This window comes from Bos javanicus, chromosome 1 (assembly GCF_032452875.1).
Source record: "Bos javanicus breed banteng chromosome 1, ARS-OSU_banteng_1.0, whole genome shotgun sequence".
Lineage (NCBI taxonomy): Eukaryota > Metazoa > Chordata > Mammalia > Artiodactyla > Bovidae > Bos > Bos javanicus.
This window is the reverse complement of record NC_083868.1, coordinates 44,383,285-44,400,687: the sequence shown is the minus strand read 5'-3', so window position 1 is coordinate 44,400,687 and position 17,403 is coordinate 44,383,285. Positions and strand designations below refer to the sequence as shown.

General features: G+C 43.5%; 1 protein-coding gene across 1 annotated transcript in view; it reads right to left on the bottom strand.

The window, feature by feature from the left end:
- Positions 1–11,622: 11,622 nt before the first annotated feature.
- The window catches only part of COL8A1 (collagen type VIII alpha 1 chain), a 170,888-nt gene continuing 165,107 nt past the window's right edge, over positions 11,623–17,403 (bottom strand). The window contains exon 4 of the mRNA XM_061440409.1: positions 11,623–16,235. Within this exon, the coding sequence (XP_061296393.1) occupies positions 14,326–16,235 (1,910 nt within the window). The 3' untranslated portion in view covers positions 11,623–14,325. The remainder of the gene's footprint in view (positions 16,236–17,403) is intronic.

Here is a 17,403-nt window from a genome sequence, read left to right as displayed (position 1 = left end):
CTGGAGTGGGGTGCCATTGCCTTCTCCGAATACAGTATACTAACGCATATATATGGAGTTTAGAAAGATTGTAACAATAACCCTGTATACGAGACAGCAAAAGAGACACTGATGTATAGAACAGTCTTTTGGACTCTGTGGGAGAGGGAGAGGGTGGGATGATTTGGGAGAATGGCATTGAAACATGTATAATATCATATATGAAACGAGTCGCCAGTCCAGGTTCGATGCAGGATACTGGATGCTTGGGGCTGGTGCACTGGGACGACCCAGAGGGATGATACGGGGAGGGAGGAGGGAGGAGGGTTCAGGATGGGGAACACGTGTATACCTGTGGCGGATTCATGTTGATATTTGGCAAAACCAATACAATAATTTAAAGTTTAAAAATAAAATAAAATAAATTAAAAAAAAAAAAACCGTGCACGTCATGACCATGAATTTTGGACCTTTGTGGTAGATGAAGGTACTGCTTGCTTTCTTTTTTTTTTAAATATATACGATATGAGGGAAGAAAATGTTCACTGGCCCAGAAGGGATTGCCCACGGACAGACCCGAGAAATCAGGGTTTCAGAGTCGACTTCCCCACATCCCCTTGGGTTGCGCGGACCCCTCTCGGTTTTGTGAACCAAGGGAAGAAAAAAGGAGCCAATTGCTGCCCAAGTTTAGGTAAGAGACCTACAATGCTGGTCTCATGTCCTGAAGTGACAGAGATGGCCGCTTGGCACCTTGTGCTGGGGCCAGCTGGAAAGTAAGTGTGGACAATACTTTTCAGGACAGACACTGAGGTGAAAGTCATACAACATGCATTACATACACGCGGTGTGCCTGGCACTATGTTTTGAATGCTGGTTTAAAGATGAATAGGATATGATCCCGCCTTCTAGATTTCACCAACTTGAGAGGGAAAGTACTGCATGTAAGAGTAAAGGTCTAAGCTAATGATGGAAATGCATTCTCAGAAAGGACTGGGACTCTCAATCTGATGAGGATGAATCCGAATCAGTCCAGTCACTCAGTCATGTCCGACTCTTTGCAACCTCATGGACTGCAGCAGGGCGGGCTTCCCTGTCCATCCCCGACTCCCAGAGCTTACTCAAACTCATGTCCTTAGAGTTGGTGATGCCATCCAACTCTTTCATCCTCTGACATCCCCTTCTCCTCCTGCCTTCAGTCTTTCCCATGCAGCATCAGGGTCTTTTCCAAAGAGTCAGTTCTTCGAATCAGGTGGCCAAAGTATTGGAGTTTCAGCTTCAGCATCAGTCTGTCCAACAAATATTCAGGACTGATTTCCTTTAGGATGGACTGGTTGGATCTCCTTGCTGTCCAAGGGACTCTCAAGAGTCTTCTCCAATACCACAGTTCAAAAGCATCAATTCTTTGGCTCTCAGCTTTCTTTATGGTTCAACTCTCACATCCATACATGACTACTGGAAAAACCATAGCTAGACAGAATTTTGTTGGCAAAGTAAAGTCTCTGCGTTTTAATATGCTGTCTAGGTTGGACATAGCTTTTCTTCCAAGGAGCAAGCGTCTTTTAATTTCATGGCTGCAGTCACCATCTGTAGTGATTTTGGACCCAAGAAAATAAAGTCTCTCCTTGTTTCCATTGTTAACCCATCTATTTGTCATGAAGTGATGGGACTGGATGCCATGATCTTAGTTTTCTGAATGTTGACTTTTAAGCCAACTTTTTCACTCTCCTCTTTCACTTCCATCAAGAGGCTTTTTAGTTCTTCACTTTCTGCCATAAGGGTTGTCACATCTGGGTTGTGGGTATTCTTCACATCTGGGTTATTGATATTTCTCCGGGCAATCTTCATTCCAGCTTGTGCTTCATTCAGCCTGGCATTTCTCATGACGTACTCTGCATATAAGTTAAATAAGCAGGTTGATAATATACAACCTTGATGTACTCCTTTCCCTATTTGGAACCAGTCTATTTTTCCATGTTACGTTCTAACTGTCTTTCTTGACCTGCATACAAATTTCTCAGGAGGCAGGTCAGGTGGTCTAGTATTCCCATCTCTTGAAGAATTTTCCACAGTTTGTTGTGATCTACACAGTCAAAGGCTTTGGCATAGTCAATAAAGCAGAAGTAGATGTTTTTCTGGAACTCTTTTGCTTTTTCCATGATCCAATGGGTGTTGGCGATTTGATCTCTGGTTCCTCTGCCTTTTCTAAAAACCAGCTTGAATATCTGGAAGTTCACAGTTCACGTACTGTTGGAGCCTGGCTTGGAGAATTTTGAGCATTACTTTGCTAGCATGTGAGATGAGTGCAACTGTGCAGTAGTTTGAACATTCTTTGGCATTGCCTTTCTTTGGGATTGGAATGAAAACTGATCTTTTCCAGTCCTGTAGCCACTGCTGAGTTTTCCAAACTTGCTGACATATTGAGTGCAGCACTTTCACAGCATCATCTTTTAGGACTTGAAATAACTCAACTGGAATTCCATCACCTCCACTAGCTTTATTCATAGTGATGCTTCCTAAGGACCACTTGACTACAGATTCCAAGATGTCTGGCTCTAGGTGAGTGATCACACCACTGTGGTTATCTGGGTCATGAAGACCTTTTTTGTATAGTTCTCCTCTGTATTCTTGCCACCTCTTCTTAGTATTTTCTGCTTCTGTTAGGTCCATACCATTTCTGTCCTTTATTGTGCCCATCTTTGCATGAAGTGTTCCCTTGGTATCTCTAATTTTCTTGAAGAGCTCTCTGGTCTTTCCCAATCTATTGTTTTCCTCTATTTCTTTGCACTGACCACTAAGGAAGGCTTTCTTATCTCTCCCTGCTATTCTTTGGAACTCTGCATTCAAATAGTTATATCTTTCCTTTCCTCCTTTGCCTTTCATGTCTTTTTTTTTCCCTCAGCTATTTGTAAGGCCTCCTTGGACAACCATTTTGCCTTTTTGCATTTTTTTTTTCTTGGAGATGATCCTGATCACTGCCTCCTGTACAATGTCACAAACTTCCATCCATCATTCATCAGGCACTCTGTCTATCAGATCTAATCCCTTGAATCTATTTGTCACTTCCATTGTGTACGGGATTTGATTTAGGAAAACTTACTGCATCTTTTATCGACCACCTTCTACCTATGCAAGAAATAGAAAACAGCATTTGGTGCATTTGTTTAGATTTTACACCTAACCTACGCCATACTGGAAAATACTGCTCTAACTCACTTATCAGTGAAGTCAAAAGGCTGCCAGTTTTGAGTAGGGGCAAAAGAAGAGAAAACTCAGCAGTGCGTCCAGGCTGTGAACATGCTGCTTTTCTCTTTAGCTCATAATGGTGTAGCAGATTCCATGGTGCTGGATGATAGTTAATGATGCCGTGTAGAGACTGGCAGGACCTGAAAGGAGAACCACAGCACAACTCCTAGGGTTTTAGAGTACGGCCATGCCTTCAGTTTTTCCAGTAGTCATGTTTGGATGTGAGAGTTGGACTATAAAGAAAGCTGAGTGCCGAAGAATTGATGCTTTTGAACTGTAGTGTTGAAAATTCCTGCGAGTCCCTTGGACTGCAAAGGGATCAAACCAATCAATCCTAAAGGAAATCAGTCCTGAATATTCATTGGAAAGACTGATGCTGAAGCTGAAACTCCAATACTTTAGTCACCTGATTCGAAGAACTGACTCTTTGGAAAAGACCCTGATGCTGGGAAAGATTGAAGGCAGGAGGAGAAGGGGACGACAGAGGATGAGATGGTTGGATGGCATCACTGACTTAATGAACATGAGTTTGAGTAAGCTCTGGGAGTTGGTGATGGAAAGGGAAGCCTGGCGTGCTGCGGTCCAGGGGGTCATAAAGAGTTGGACAGGACTGAGCCACTGAACTGATCTGAAGTGATGCCTTGTCAGCCAACTATTCAGAAAGCAGCTACTGACATGATACAGAGTTCTAGCCAAAACTAAGCATTTGATTGTGGGGCATCAAATGAATATATTAGCAGAGCTGCTCTTCTGGACCTAGGTTTTGTAAGGTTGGGTGCATACAGCTAACACCCAGTGAAAAACAAAAATGCTATACATGGGATCATATCTAAGCAGTCCAGAGGTTGTAATTTACATGAACAGGTAACAAAGATCTCTGTGTCTTGTATTTCTTACTCACGCCTATTGCTTCATGAGGTGTGACCAGTTGATGATAATGGTGGAAATATTCACAACTCATTTAGGCCTGATATGTTATTAGAGCTGAAAATGGACTGCTATTGCACTGCAGTCCCACTAGGGAGGGCTCCTGAAGGACAGTAGTGAGGAGAATCCTTCTAGTAGGCAGAACTTCAAGGTGTACATTGAGTTATCTCCTTTGAATGGGGAGAGAGATAACATGAGCTCAGGGTAAATAGAGCCCTGAGGAACAGTGAATTGTGTGGTTCAGTGGACCAGGGGCCTAGAAGATATAATGTTTTGAAGTTCAATAGCAAGGAGATCTGGGAAGAGACATGTGCAGGGAACCAGTGGGCAAAAGTGTGTGCATCTTTGTGTCCCATGTCCAGGTCCACTTGTGAGTATCCACTATGGATGAGACACTAAATATCTAGGAAGACATACTGCTGGTTATATTTAACAAAGATGGCCACCAGTGCTTCCCATCCCACATACTCTTCTTACGATGTGACTTTGACGCACTTTCCATTGAGTAGTGGAGTCTGGTTCCCTCTCTGAAACTGGACAAGCATCTGTCACCTGCACTGGGCTTCTCAGGTGGCTCAGTGGTAAAGAATCCACCTGCCAATGCAGGAGATATGGGTTCGATCCCTGGGTTGGGAAGATCTCCTGGAAAAGGGAATGGCAACCCACTCCAGTATTCTTGCTTGGAGAATTCCATGGACAGAGGACCCTGGTGGACTACAGTCCACGGGGTCACAAAAAAGTCAGATATGATTTAGTGACTAAACAACAGCAAAACAACTGATAGAATATGGTAGGAAAGATATTCTGTGACTTCTGAGGCTGAATCTTAAAAATCCCACTCATTTCCACGTGGCTCCCTTGGAATATGTGCTTGGAATCCAGGTGTAGTACAGTGAGAAAACCACACAGAGAAACCACATGAAAAGGACATATGTTATTGTGGCCCACAGCTCAGCAGAGGTCCCTGCTGACTGCCAGCATCAACAGGCAGACCTGTTTATGAAGATGCTTTCAGATGATTACAGGCCCCAGTTGTTGATTTCCCTCCAGCTGTAGCCCCAGACAGCATGGAGCAGAAACAAACCATCCCCACTCTTGTCCTCAGAAGTGAATTACAGACCTACTTTTCTCATGTAAGAAAAAAAACCTGCCTGTGAAACTGTTGTTTCTCCTCTGGCCACAAGAGGGACACCTTGTTCCTTAGGAAACCTGTAAGTTGCAGAAACCATGCTTGCTTCCGATCTCTTATGGCCTGCAGGGTACCTAGTTAGAATTGCAATGAATTTTCCATCTTTTTCCCCACAGGACCTGGTAAAGTCAAGTGGCTTAAAGTAAAACTTATGGTTAAAAAGAGTGCATATCTTGAATATGTATGAGCCCTAGAGATCCCCTCATTTAGAAGAAACATATGATCTTTAACTTCACCTTTGGAACCAGAAAATTGACATGGAGACTACATGTTTAGGCTTAAAGAAGAAACTCAATTCTAGTTTGCCCTTTGGAGTCATTGGGTGAAAGTGGACTGTCCGCCTCTAGCGGCCAGGTCTTAAGCTCTCTAGAAGGTCACATCCACTGAAGTGGAGCAAATAGAGTAGGTGCCAGCCCCGTGGTGGTCTGCAGAACTTCCCTGGGAGAGGCTGGGGCTTCTGCTTTTGGTTTCTGGACTGCCACTGTGCTACTGCTAAGACTCCTTACCCTTTAGTGAACGCTGTGGTGAACTTATTGGTAAAGGAGGCTGCTGGAGGTCATTTTCAGTGACCTCCTACATCATGGGTTAGTCCTATTAAAAGATGTTTTCCCTCTAGGTTTTTTTTTTTAAGATTATTAATTGTGAAATGCACGTCACATAAAATTTACCATGTTAACTACTTTTGTGTATACAGTTCAGTGGCATTTGATATATACACATTGTAGTGTAACCATCACCACCATCCATGTCCAGAACTCCTTTCATCTTGCAAACCAAACTCTACACCCACTAAGCAATACTCCTTCATCCCTTTCTCTCCCCAGCACAAAATCACCCTTCTGCTCTGCCTCTGGATTTGACTTCTCTATGTGTCTCATATAAATGGAATCATACTGTTTTTGTCCTTTTGTTATTCGCTCATTTCTGTTAGCATAATGCCCCCCAGGATCATCCATGAGGTAACAAGTCTCAGAATTTCCTTCTTTTGTAAAGCCTGAATAATATTCCATTGTATGCATATACCACTTTCTGTTTGTCCATTGATCCCTCAAAGAACATTTAGGTTGCTTTTTCCTTTTAGATATGGTGAATAATGTTGCTATGAATTGGAGTGCGCCAAATAACTCTTTGCATCCCTGCTTTCAGATCTGTGGGGTATCTACTCAGAACTGAAAATGTTGGGTCACACAGTAATTCGGTTTTTCATTTTTCGAGGGTCCTCCATACTGTTTTCCACAGCTGCTGCCTAACGTCACTTTCCCATCAGCAGTGCACAGGACTTGCAATTTCTCCATATTCTCACCAACACTTGTTATTTTTGGTATTGTTTTGTATTCTTTCATAGTAGCCATCCTAATAGGTGTGAGAAAATCCCTTTACCCTTTAGTTTTTAAAGCCAGCTGCCCTCATATCTCTTAGGGGAGAAGGATGTCACCATGACATCTGTCAATATATAGTCTTTGGGTAGCTGGCTGTCTCTGTTGTCTCTGGTAAGGACAATAACTAAGAAATAACTGAGGTCATCAGTCTTTCTCTGGGGGCAAGCGAATATACTAAGCCCTCACTGGCAGGGTTTGCTTCTTAGGCAGCTGAGAACTTTTCTGTCCTGCCTTTAGGCAATTTGGTGCAACAGCTCACAGCGTGGACTGTGGAGCCAGATGCATGGGTTAAAATTTTGGCATTGCCTTTTATTAGATCTTGGACAAGTTATCTTGCCTCGGTTTCTTCCCCTATAATATGGAGCTAATAATAGAGTCATTATAAGGAGTAACTAAGTTAATACATAAAGACACTTAAAGCATTTTGATTCCTGGTTATTGCTCAGTAAAGAGTGGCAGTCGTTACCCCTCCGTAACACACTGTATTACCGGCCACAACTTCATTTAGCCTCCCAAGTGATGAAGATAGTTACTGTTACCACCTACTGTTTTGTAAGTGTAAAAGCTGAAGTTTAGAGACCTTAAAGTAATTGACTCAAGATATCACAGCTGGTGGAGCTGAGATTGGTTCTCTGACCCTGGCCCCGGAAACTTCTCCTAACACATTCTGTATTGGTGACTCTGATTTTGGCAGAACAAATGACAAAGACAGCATTGTCCTTGGTGAGGAAAGGCAGCTCTTACTAGCAGGCAGTTGGAGCCTGGTAAGCATTCCATCAACTTTCCCCAATGTGTTTGTCACCCACAAATGAAGAGCAGATGAGAACGTTGCTGCCAGCCACTCACTTGTCAGATGAGAACTGACTTGGCCATGCTCATTACAGAATTAATTTTTAGATCTTGGTGGTTTTTAACAAAGCATGTGAATTGTAGGTCTCCACAAGATCATAAACTTTAATTTAGAAGTGCCTTTGAATCTAACAGTCCATTTTTACTTGCATTAAGATAGCAAAGGAAAAAAACCTCTGAAAAGGTTCTGGATGCCTTGAAGGAAAATTCAATTAGATGGTTCTGTGTTTCAGTAATATACACAAGAAACTTCTGAGTAATTTGTTAAAATGGGATAATGTGCCCCACTTTTAAAATTCAAATTCCAGTGCACTTATCTCTAGGAATTAGCAAAAAATAATCTTCTAATGATAAAAGTCATTAACAGGTATTTGACATCATAAAGAATAGCTTACTTAAGAATAAAATTGATCCTGATACAATTATTGGTTTTGAAAATGAAAGCATCAGAAATCCTGTGTAACTCTTTGCCAGAAGAAGGATAACTCTAAGGGTATTCCATAGATATTTTTCTTTTTCGTAATATGGAATGAGCATGATATTTACTTTTAGAGTCACAAGGACCATTAAAAAGAAAAACTTTTCTGAAATATAGTAAAACATGATTGATTTGCACTCTTTGGTGGCCGTATGTATTTGGAATTCATTGTAATTCCATATGGGTTGGGATGACATTTCCCTTTGCTGTGTATATGATGAAAGGATTTGTCAAATACATTCCTGCAACGAGTAAGGGAGATTTTAAAGCAGTTTAATCATTTTTGTCTGCAAATGGTGCCACTGATTTTAAGTGAGTCTTTTCTCTCCCTTTTATTACCCTAGGCCACCAGGTCTCTCTCCAGGCTCATGGCTCCACCCTTTATCTTCTCAGCAAATATATGTTTGGAGCACAGACACATCCCACAAGTCCGTGTATAAACCGAGCATCTATTCTTTCCCTGCCTGGAGCAGGCTCCCCTGCGAGACTGCCTGTTTCTATCAGGGGCACCATCTCTGTTTTCCAAGTGTATCAGTGAGAAGAAACCATCTTGGAGTCAAACTTCCATCTCCCTCATAAGGCCATTCAGGGATTGTCCCCAGGTTCAGCTCAGTCTATCAACTGTCTCTTCAGTTTCCAATTCTTCTTCATTCTATTTCCTAGCCCTTGAGATATCTCCATGGTTATGCAGTCCTTAAACCCTGACACTGACCTGACATTCACCCTCATTCTTGAGATTTGGTTGCTGCTGCTGCTGCTAAGTTGTTTCAGTCATGTCTGGTTCTGTGCGACCCCATAGGTAGCAGCCCACCAGGCTCCCCCGTCCCTAGGATTCTCCAGGCAAGAACACTGGAGTGGGTTGCCATTTCCTTCTCCAGTGCATGAAAGGGAAAAGTGAAAGTGAAGTCGCTCAGTCGTGTCGGACTCTTAACGACCCCATGGACCGCAGCCTACCAGGCTCCTCTGTCCATGGGATTTTCCAGGCAAGAGGACTGGAGTGTTAGGCTCCCTCAACCATCAACCCATCATCCCATTCCTGGATTAAAGCTGTTCTGATCTATTCAGTGGTTTTGTTACCTGTATCATAGCTTCTCCATAGAATTATCAAAGTAACTTTTCTAAAATGCTTATGTTCATACCATTTTTTCTGCTTGAGGACCTACAATGTCTTATTGAATATTAGATAAAATATAAATGTATCTTCCCTATATGTAAAGCCCTGCATCATGTGGTTTTTACTTTGGTTATTAAATATTTCCTTTATTAGTTTTTGAGTAATTCTTCTGGTCTAGTCAGGCCATTTCCCTTATCTCTGCTCTTTCCCCTACCCCACCCCTGCCCTTTCTGACTCTCTCTCTCTCTGTCTCTCTCACACACACACACACACACACACAAACACACTACCAATTTCCTCTTCTATTAGAGGAAGAGAGGCTATTCTTGGGATGCCCTATTCTCCATTCATCCAAATTCTATCAAATTAAAGATGATTTCTTTACAAGTCATCTTCTCAAAAACAAAAAAAAAAAAAAAAAAAACAAAAAAAAACCTACCTGAGATTAGATTTCTTCTCACATTAGGCTTCTAAATAATCTTGGAACATATAATCTCTGTATAGTCTTGGAGCTGGATTCAGTCACACCTCACATCAAGTTTAGTACTACCTCCCACAGCAGCCCTGAGAGATTTTTTATTCCTCCAGGCTGGTGCTGGACCAGTACTCTATGATGAGCTGTGGATGCAAAGATGAAACCATGAGGTGCCTGCTCTCAAGAAGCTGACACTCTCTTAGTAGGGGAGTCAGACAGTTCAGTGACCGAGCAGGAAAAGTGAAGCGACAGAAGATTGTATAGGCAAGGTCGGAAGGAGAGGTGGTGCTTGTGTGTGTCCCGAGAGCTGAAGAGGATTTATCCCTCACTAGGGGTAAATCAGAGAAGCAGACAGGCCAGAGAAGCATTCCCAGGAACAGAGAAGCAAGGAATGGCCTTCCTTTTTCTGAACTTCACTGGCACGTATGCATCCAGTGAGCTGTATACCAGCCTTATTTGCAGATCACCTGGAAATCCGCTTGTTTAACAAACCATGATACCCTCTGAACAGATGGTACTTTTTAAAAGAATGGTCATGTTTTCTGTTCCTCATGTGCCCCTCACATTGCCTGGTAATACCAGGTGCAAAGTAGGGGCTACTCTGTGTTGTGTTTTAACGTAAAGGGATACAGTAGACACATAGTAATAATGGATTTGCCCTGCTTGTCCAGCATTCTGAATTCCAGCCATTTATTCCTTCCTGCCTCTGTCTCCTGTATCTATCCTTCCATTGACTTTTGTGACTAGCACTGTGTGCACAGGAGATAACTGGTCCATGTTATGGAAGAGCCTTTAGTCATGGGATGAGATAGAGCTAGTTGGGCCAAGTGGAAATGGAAACTGTTGTCCTGAGCTTTCAGATTGAAGGGTTTAAACAAGTAAGTTAACCAGCCACAGACTGGTGCTCCATAGTTGCTTATTGAATGATTCCTTTATAATAAGTTATGTAATAAGTTATGATCATTCAGAGCCTGATAAGTCATCACGAAAGAATTCATTCCTTATCAGTGATGCTTATTAAAACCCTTAGGTTCTTGAAACAGGTCTGCTTCCCATCTGAAGCTCCACCCACCACTATCTCCCTTCAAAATTTGTGGCTCTGGTGTGGCAAACGGTGACAGAATTTAGTACTTACAGATTACTTTTGTGTGTGTGTGTGGGGGGGGTGGGTGCATGGGGAGACAAGAAATTTGTGGCAGTTTTTCCTTTTAGGATGGATGTGACAGATGCAGCAGCTAATTGTCCCCCAATATATGTTATATTTTCTTCTGTATTAATAGAACCTGTGATTTTTAGTTGGGCATGTGGTTGCCCTAAATAAATACTCCATTTCCCACACTCCCTTGCAGCTTGTTGTGGCAATGTGACTAAATTCAGAGCATGGGATGTGGGTGGGTGATTTCAGCAACCCCTCAGTTGAGTTCTTTAGGAAGGAAGCATGCTCTCCCCTTCCTGACTTGTCCTCCTTCCCACAGACTGGAGCAGGGCTGCAGTGGTTTGCTCTCCTGGCCCCTGGAGATGAGGGCCACACCCTCGGGTGGAAGAGCAATGCAACAGAAGGGGCCTTGGGGCCCTGACTGGGGCTGCCACAGCAACCCCAGCCTGCTTATACTTGCAGCTGCTCTGTCAGAGAGAAAGAATTGTCCCCATTAAACCAGGATTGGGGCTTCCTAGTGGCTCAGACAATAAATAATCTGCCTGCAATGCAGGAAACCCAGGTTCAATCCCTGGGTCAGAAAGACCCCCTGGAGGAGGGAATGGCAATCCTCTCCAGTATTCTTACCTGGAGAATTCCATGGACAGAGGAGCCTGGCAGGCTATCATCTATGGGGTCACAAAAAGTCGGAGACGACTGAGCGACTAACACTTTCACTTTCAAGCTAGGATTATGTTAGGTCTCTGTTTCAGTAGCTAATTGACACGTTAGGGGATAAACAGTTATGAAGTTCAGACAGTGTCAGCTGAGTGATATGAACAAGATAAGAAACATACTTTTAAAGGTATTTAATAAGACTCTTTTTTTTCCAATCAGTACAAAATTTTAAATACAAAAATGATTTGTTATTGACATGTCTCAAATCTATCACGGAAACTCAAAAAAAGTTACCAGTCTGTTCACCATTCATGGTTATCTGTAAAATATTTGAGAACAGTCACCCACTGCAGACATTCTTCTCCCCTGTGGGATGTCACCCTGCATTAAAACTCTGTATTGAAATAACAATATTGTCAGTTTGGTCCATTTCACATGGAAAAGTTCTAGTTAATTTTGAATTACTAGGAATTGTAGCCCTGTCCCTATACTTTAGCACATGTACTTGTTTCATCTGCTTTTACACTCAGTGTGTTAACATAATGTGTAACACTCCAGAGGGAAACACAGATACATAGATAATTACTTAAAACTCTTTTTTAAATTAAATGGAGTAATTCATTTAGCTCTGAGATTAGCACCATTGTATAATAGAACACACAGTATCTGGCATAGATTTTGCTCCTCTCCTATCTAAAAGTTAGAAGCATATGCCTGATAATACACACACACACACACACACACACACACACAGGCAATTGAGTAACAACCAATAAATAAGTTGGAAGATATTTGAAAAGTGAAATTTGGTTTTGACTAAAGAGGTACTTTCTCTCTTTGTGGAAATCAAAAGCCCATACATGCACAGATAAATATAGTTTTATAAATGAGCTGAGCTGACTTGCTTCTGAGCCATTTCCATGCAGCTATTCAGCAGATGGAACCCAGTGAACCCAAATGGCCCTCATAGCCATTGGTCCACAACCAGCATCCTCAAAACCAACCCAGAAGATGTTTGGCCACATCCGTGCTATCTATCTGCTTTGAAAATGAAGGTTGAGTGGGATATGTTTTTGATGGGAAAAGTTTGTCATACATTTAGCCATGAGTAAGAAGCCACGTGATAATGAACTCACTTCTCATTCTAACGAATTGAGAACAAATGGTGCTTGTATACCATATAAGGAAAAGAGGGAAAAGACAGCTACTAGGCTGAGGAGAACATTCTTGATGGTTCAAATGATTCTGATTTCACGTAGACACAATTCCATGTGTGTTTATACCGTATTTATTTGTGTATTTTCCCATCTGTACCTATCACCTTGTTTCCTCACTCTGAATTTTGAGGAGAAGATACAAGACTTTACCACCATAGCCCCACATTATTCCCCCCAGTGGCTTATAGTGTCGGCAGCATACTCCCAGCCAACTTGAAATGCTTTGTCTGTGTTTGGAGACCAGATTTTAATGTGCAAAGCAATTAGTATGTAACTAAGTGAGAACCTGGAAAATATTTTTATCTTTAAAATTGTATTGATTCTTGTACTTGTGGGGTGACATAAAAAGCATGGGCTGTCATTGTCCTTTAACATTCCAGATGGCTCTTCCACAAGTTGCTTCCTGCATTTTTAGTACTTACAGCAGGAAGTAACATCCATTTGTTAAGACTTCAGAAATTATTTTTCCAGAAAACTTTATCTTCCTATATAATTCTGAAAGCCCCCTTTCTTTCCCCAAGTAAAGGATAGCTTAGATTTAGGAAATTCACTCTGGAACCTCAGATGACACACTGATTTGTATGTATACTACACAGGGAAATTTCATTGAAATTCAATAGGTACTAAAAAGTACTGATATCCCCTTCATGGATGAAACCTCATTGTAGTTATTTGTGTGTGTAGGCAGAGGAAGGAGATTATTATATGCATGTAAACACAATTAAGAACTGCTGTTGATAATGAACATTCCACAAGACTGGAAAGTTCGGCGGGGAGAGGGTTATTTTTTTTTCTTATGACTTCTAGGTGTTTATATTAGTTGATTCATAGTGTAAATTACATGGAGACAAGAAGAAAGAAAGAAAATTACAGGAAAGAAAAATACAAGCAAAACAAATCCTTGAGGAACAAATGAGTTACTTTCCGCTCATGTCTCCCAGCTGGTTTGTTGGCTTCCTGTGGGACACTGTCTTAAAGCCCCGCAAACGTGTCTCATCCAGTGCTCGGCACAGAGAAGGCACGAGTAAGTACACTACAGTTGTTCTTCTAGGGACACTAGATGTGCAATTCTAAGTAGAACTCTTGTAAAAGACACAGCCTCCAATAGGGGTGAAATATCCTGTGGACTAAACCCTACCCTGGTTCTTTGTCCCCGTCTCACTGGGGAAGAGCACTGCAGGACACCCCCACATCCCAGGGCAAAATATCTGCACAAATACGGAGGAAATTATGCAAGTAAATAAGGTATGTAATTGTTATCACTGACATTTCTTTAAGCCATATTTATAAATATTTTAAAGTAAACAATATGAGTGAGTGACTTTCATTATCTATGATGCTCTTTCATACTGAAATACTTCGATCTGAATAAGCAGGTTATCATGGAAGCACATAACATAAGCAGCTAATACAATTCCAGTGGGTACAACAGGAGTGTCAGTACTTGATACATAAATCTATCCCATCATTTTCAATCACAGGCTGCCGTGCAGAGCACTAAGCATGCATTTAGTTTTTATTTGTACATGACAGTTCAAATTTTCACTTAAATATAACTTTCCAACTATATAAATGTTTTGAAGCAATTATGTTTCTCATTTGGATTTTTTGGGGTGCATCATTTTCTTTTCTTCTATTAAATCTCTCTCTTGTTTTCTTTTTTTACATGGGATACAATAAATATCCTGAAAAAGAGGAGTGGACGTACTGCCCGGCGTACAGTCCCGCGGCCTGTTCAGAGGGCATCTGCAGGAACACCCGGTCTCCGGGCCGGAGCAGCAGCACCGCGCTGCCGGACGCCTGGTCCAGGAAGCCCTTCTTGTACTCGTCGTACGTGTACATCACGGGCTCGTTGTTCTTAAACAGAGCAACCCACACGTTGCCCCCCTTGCAGTGAACGTGGTATACAAAGTAGTAGACCCCAGGGACCTCGCAGGTGAAGATGCCCGTCTGCGGGTTGTAGTTCTGTCTGCCGTTATAGAGCAGTTTGTCGAACTTCACCGGGGCCCCCACGGGCGGGAAAGGCGCCGTCAGCTCAGCGGTGAACGCGGGCATCTCGTAGGCCGGCCCTCCTCCATTCTTGCCTTTCTTAGCACCGTAGGCGTGCGGGGGTTTCGCTCCCTCGATTCCCAGCCCCATATCTGGCAGGTACTCTCCATGGGGTGGTGGTGTCGGGGGCATCACAGCTGGGGGTCCTGGGGGCCCCGGAGGGCCTGGGGGTCCCGGAAGGCCAGGCTGGCCTTGGGGACCGAGGGCACCAGGCTTCCCCGGGGGGCCATGAAGTCCTGCTACTCCAGGCTTCCCTACTCCAGGGAACCCCGGGGGCCCTGGGAGACCGGGTTCTCCTTTGGGGCCAGGAATTCCAGGTGGTCCAATGGGGCCACTCGGGCCGGCAATCCCTGGGATGCCTGGGGGGCCCTGTAAACCCTGCTCCCCTGGGATTCCTGGCTCTCCCTTTGGTCCAAGCAGCCCTGGGGCACCCGGTAGTCCTGGCAAGCCTTTGAGCCCAGCCTCCCCCTTGGGCCCTATGGGACCTGGCAAGCCCCTCATGCCGGGGGGCCCCACTTCACCAAGGAAGCCTGGCTTTCCTGGGAAGCCTTGGAGCCCTGGCTCACCCTTTGGTCCTGGTGGCCCCTGTGGCCCCACAACCCCACCTTCTCCTTTGGGTCCAGGAAAACCGATAGCACCTGGAGGGCCCATAGGACCTGGGATTCCAGGCAGGCCTGGCTCTCCTGGGGGACCCCCCAGTCCAGGAGCGCCTACTGGTCCTTTCTCCCCTCTTGGTCCCAGAGGCCCAGGAAGACCCCCAACACCCCTGTCACCTTTGGGTCCAGGGAAACCTGGTTTCCCGACCCCTGGAAGGCCTGGGGGTCCTGGTAGCCCTGGCAGGCCTTGCTCCCCTTTACCACCTGGAAATCCTGGCTGCCCAGGGATCCCATCCTGGCCCGGTTTGCCAATTCCAGGTATCCCAGGAGGTCCTTGAACCCCTGGGACCCCGATAGGGCCTTGGGGCCCAGGTTCTCCTGGAGGACCTGGCTTTCCCAGGGGGCCCTGGGGCCCAGGGAAGCCTGTCACTCCTGGCTTACCTACTCCTGGAAGTCCTACAGGGCCAGGAGGCCCATGCATCCCTGGAGGACCCTTCAGGCCTGGCAGACCTGGCATCCCAAAGCCCTTCTCTCCTTTAGGACCCTGAAGGCCTGGAGGGCCTGGTGGTCCTTTGGGTCCTCTCTCACCTTTGGCACCTGGTTGCCCTGGTAACCCTGGCCCACCTGGCTTCCCAATGCCAGGAAGTCCGTGAGGCCCTGGAGGCCCTTGTGGCCCGGGGATCCCCATGGGTCCTATCTCCCCTTTGGGTCCGATTTCACCTTTGGCCCCAGGCATTCCCATGGCTCCTGGCTTTCCTGGCATTCCGGGCATACCTGGCTTTCCAATTCCTGGATACCCCTGTGGTCCTGGTTTTCCTTTGACTCCAGGAATCCCCTGACCTGGTAAACCAGGGGGCCCAGGTGGTCCTCTTGGGCCAGGCTCTCCACGGGGACCTTGCTCCCCTCGCAGACTGGCTAATGGTATTTCTACCGGGAGAAGGGAGAAAGAAAGAGGGAGGAGGGCACAAAGAAGGGAGGGGGGAGAGAGAGAGAGATTAACATTGATCATCTTTCACTTCATTTCAATCATTATTTAGTTCTGACACTTTGGCTCATTAATTATCAAGAGAAAAGATGAGGAGTAATGTGTGTGTATTCCAGGACTGTATGATCTGTATTTAATGGACAATTAAGCTGTTAATTTCTTTGTCATGTTTGAGATACTGTTTTGAGAACTGATGTCTGCGGCTGCTTTTATCAGCGTTAGTTAAGTTAAGTAAAAAAGCTAACAAGTAATGAAGAAATATTTTTCCCAGTACAAACTTGGAAATATTATGGTGTGATCACTATAAAGAGTTCAAAGAAGGATAAAGAAAAATTGAGTTGTGTATAAGCTCCACTACTCAGAGATAATTGCTTGACATTTATGTGTATTTCCATCTCATGTGTTCTATATATACATATAAATGTTGTGTGTATGTGTACTTTAAAAAATGTTGGAGCCATTTTTATTTTTTCTGTTTTATCCCTACTTGTATTTTTCTATGTCCTTGAGTTTTAAATATAATAATATATAGTAAAATAATGTTTCTCTTGTGCTGAAGTATAGTATGATGTAGGATGATGGTCGTTGTGATGTGGACACAGGGAAGAATAGAAGCATTTTATTTTTTATGTGGTTTAATGACGTCTTAAACATCTGTCCTGTGGAGTCAAATTGATTTATTTAATTTCTTTAATATGCTATAGGATTTCCTAAGCCTCAGATATTTCTTTAATTTAATAAGCTATTTCTCACTTGCAAATTTGGTTTCAAAACAAGAGAAATGAATTAGGTATTTTAGGATGATAAGCAGTACAGATAAGGACGTAACTGGGATTAGGAGCAAGAAGCTCTTTCTGGCCTTGAAATGAGATCTTCACTGGGTTACTTAAGCCATCAGCATCTTTGCTTGGTTATCTGTATGGCAAGTGTAATACATCTGCACTTCAAGATTGGATAATAGATGTGAAAGGCATTATGCTTTCTCAAATTTTTATCAAAATACAAAGCATATGCTGTTATACTGACTAAGTTATGCCTTGCAGAGAAACAAAACTCTGGATCTCCCATGCTACTGGGAGTAAGGAATAACATCAAGAAAGGAAACTTCAT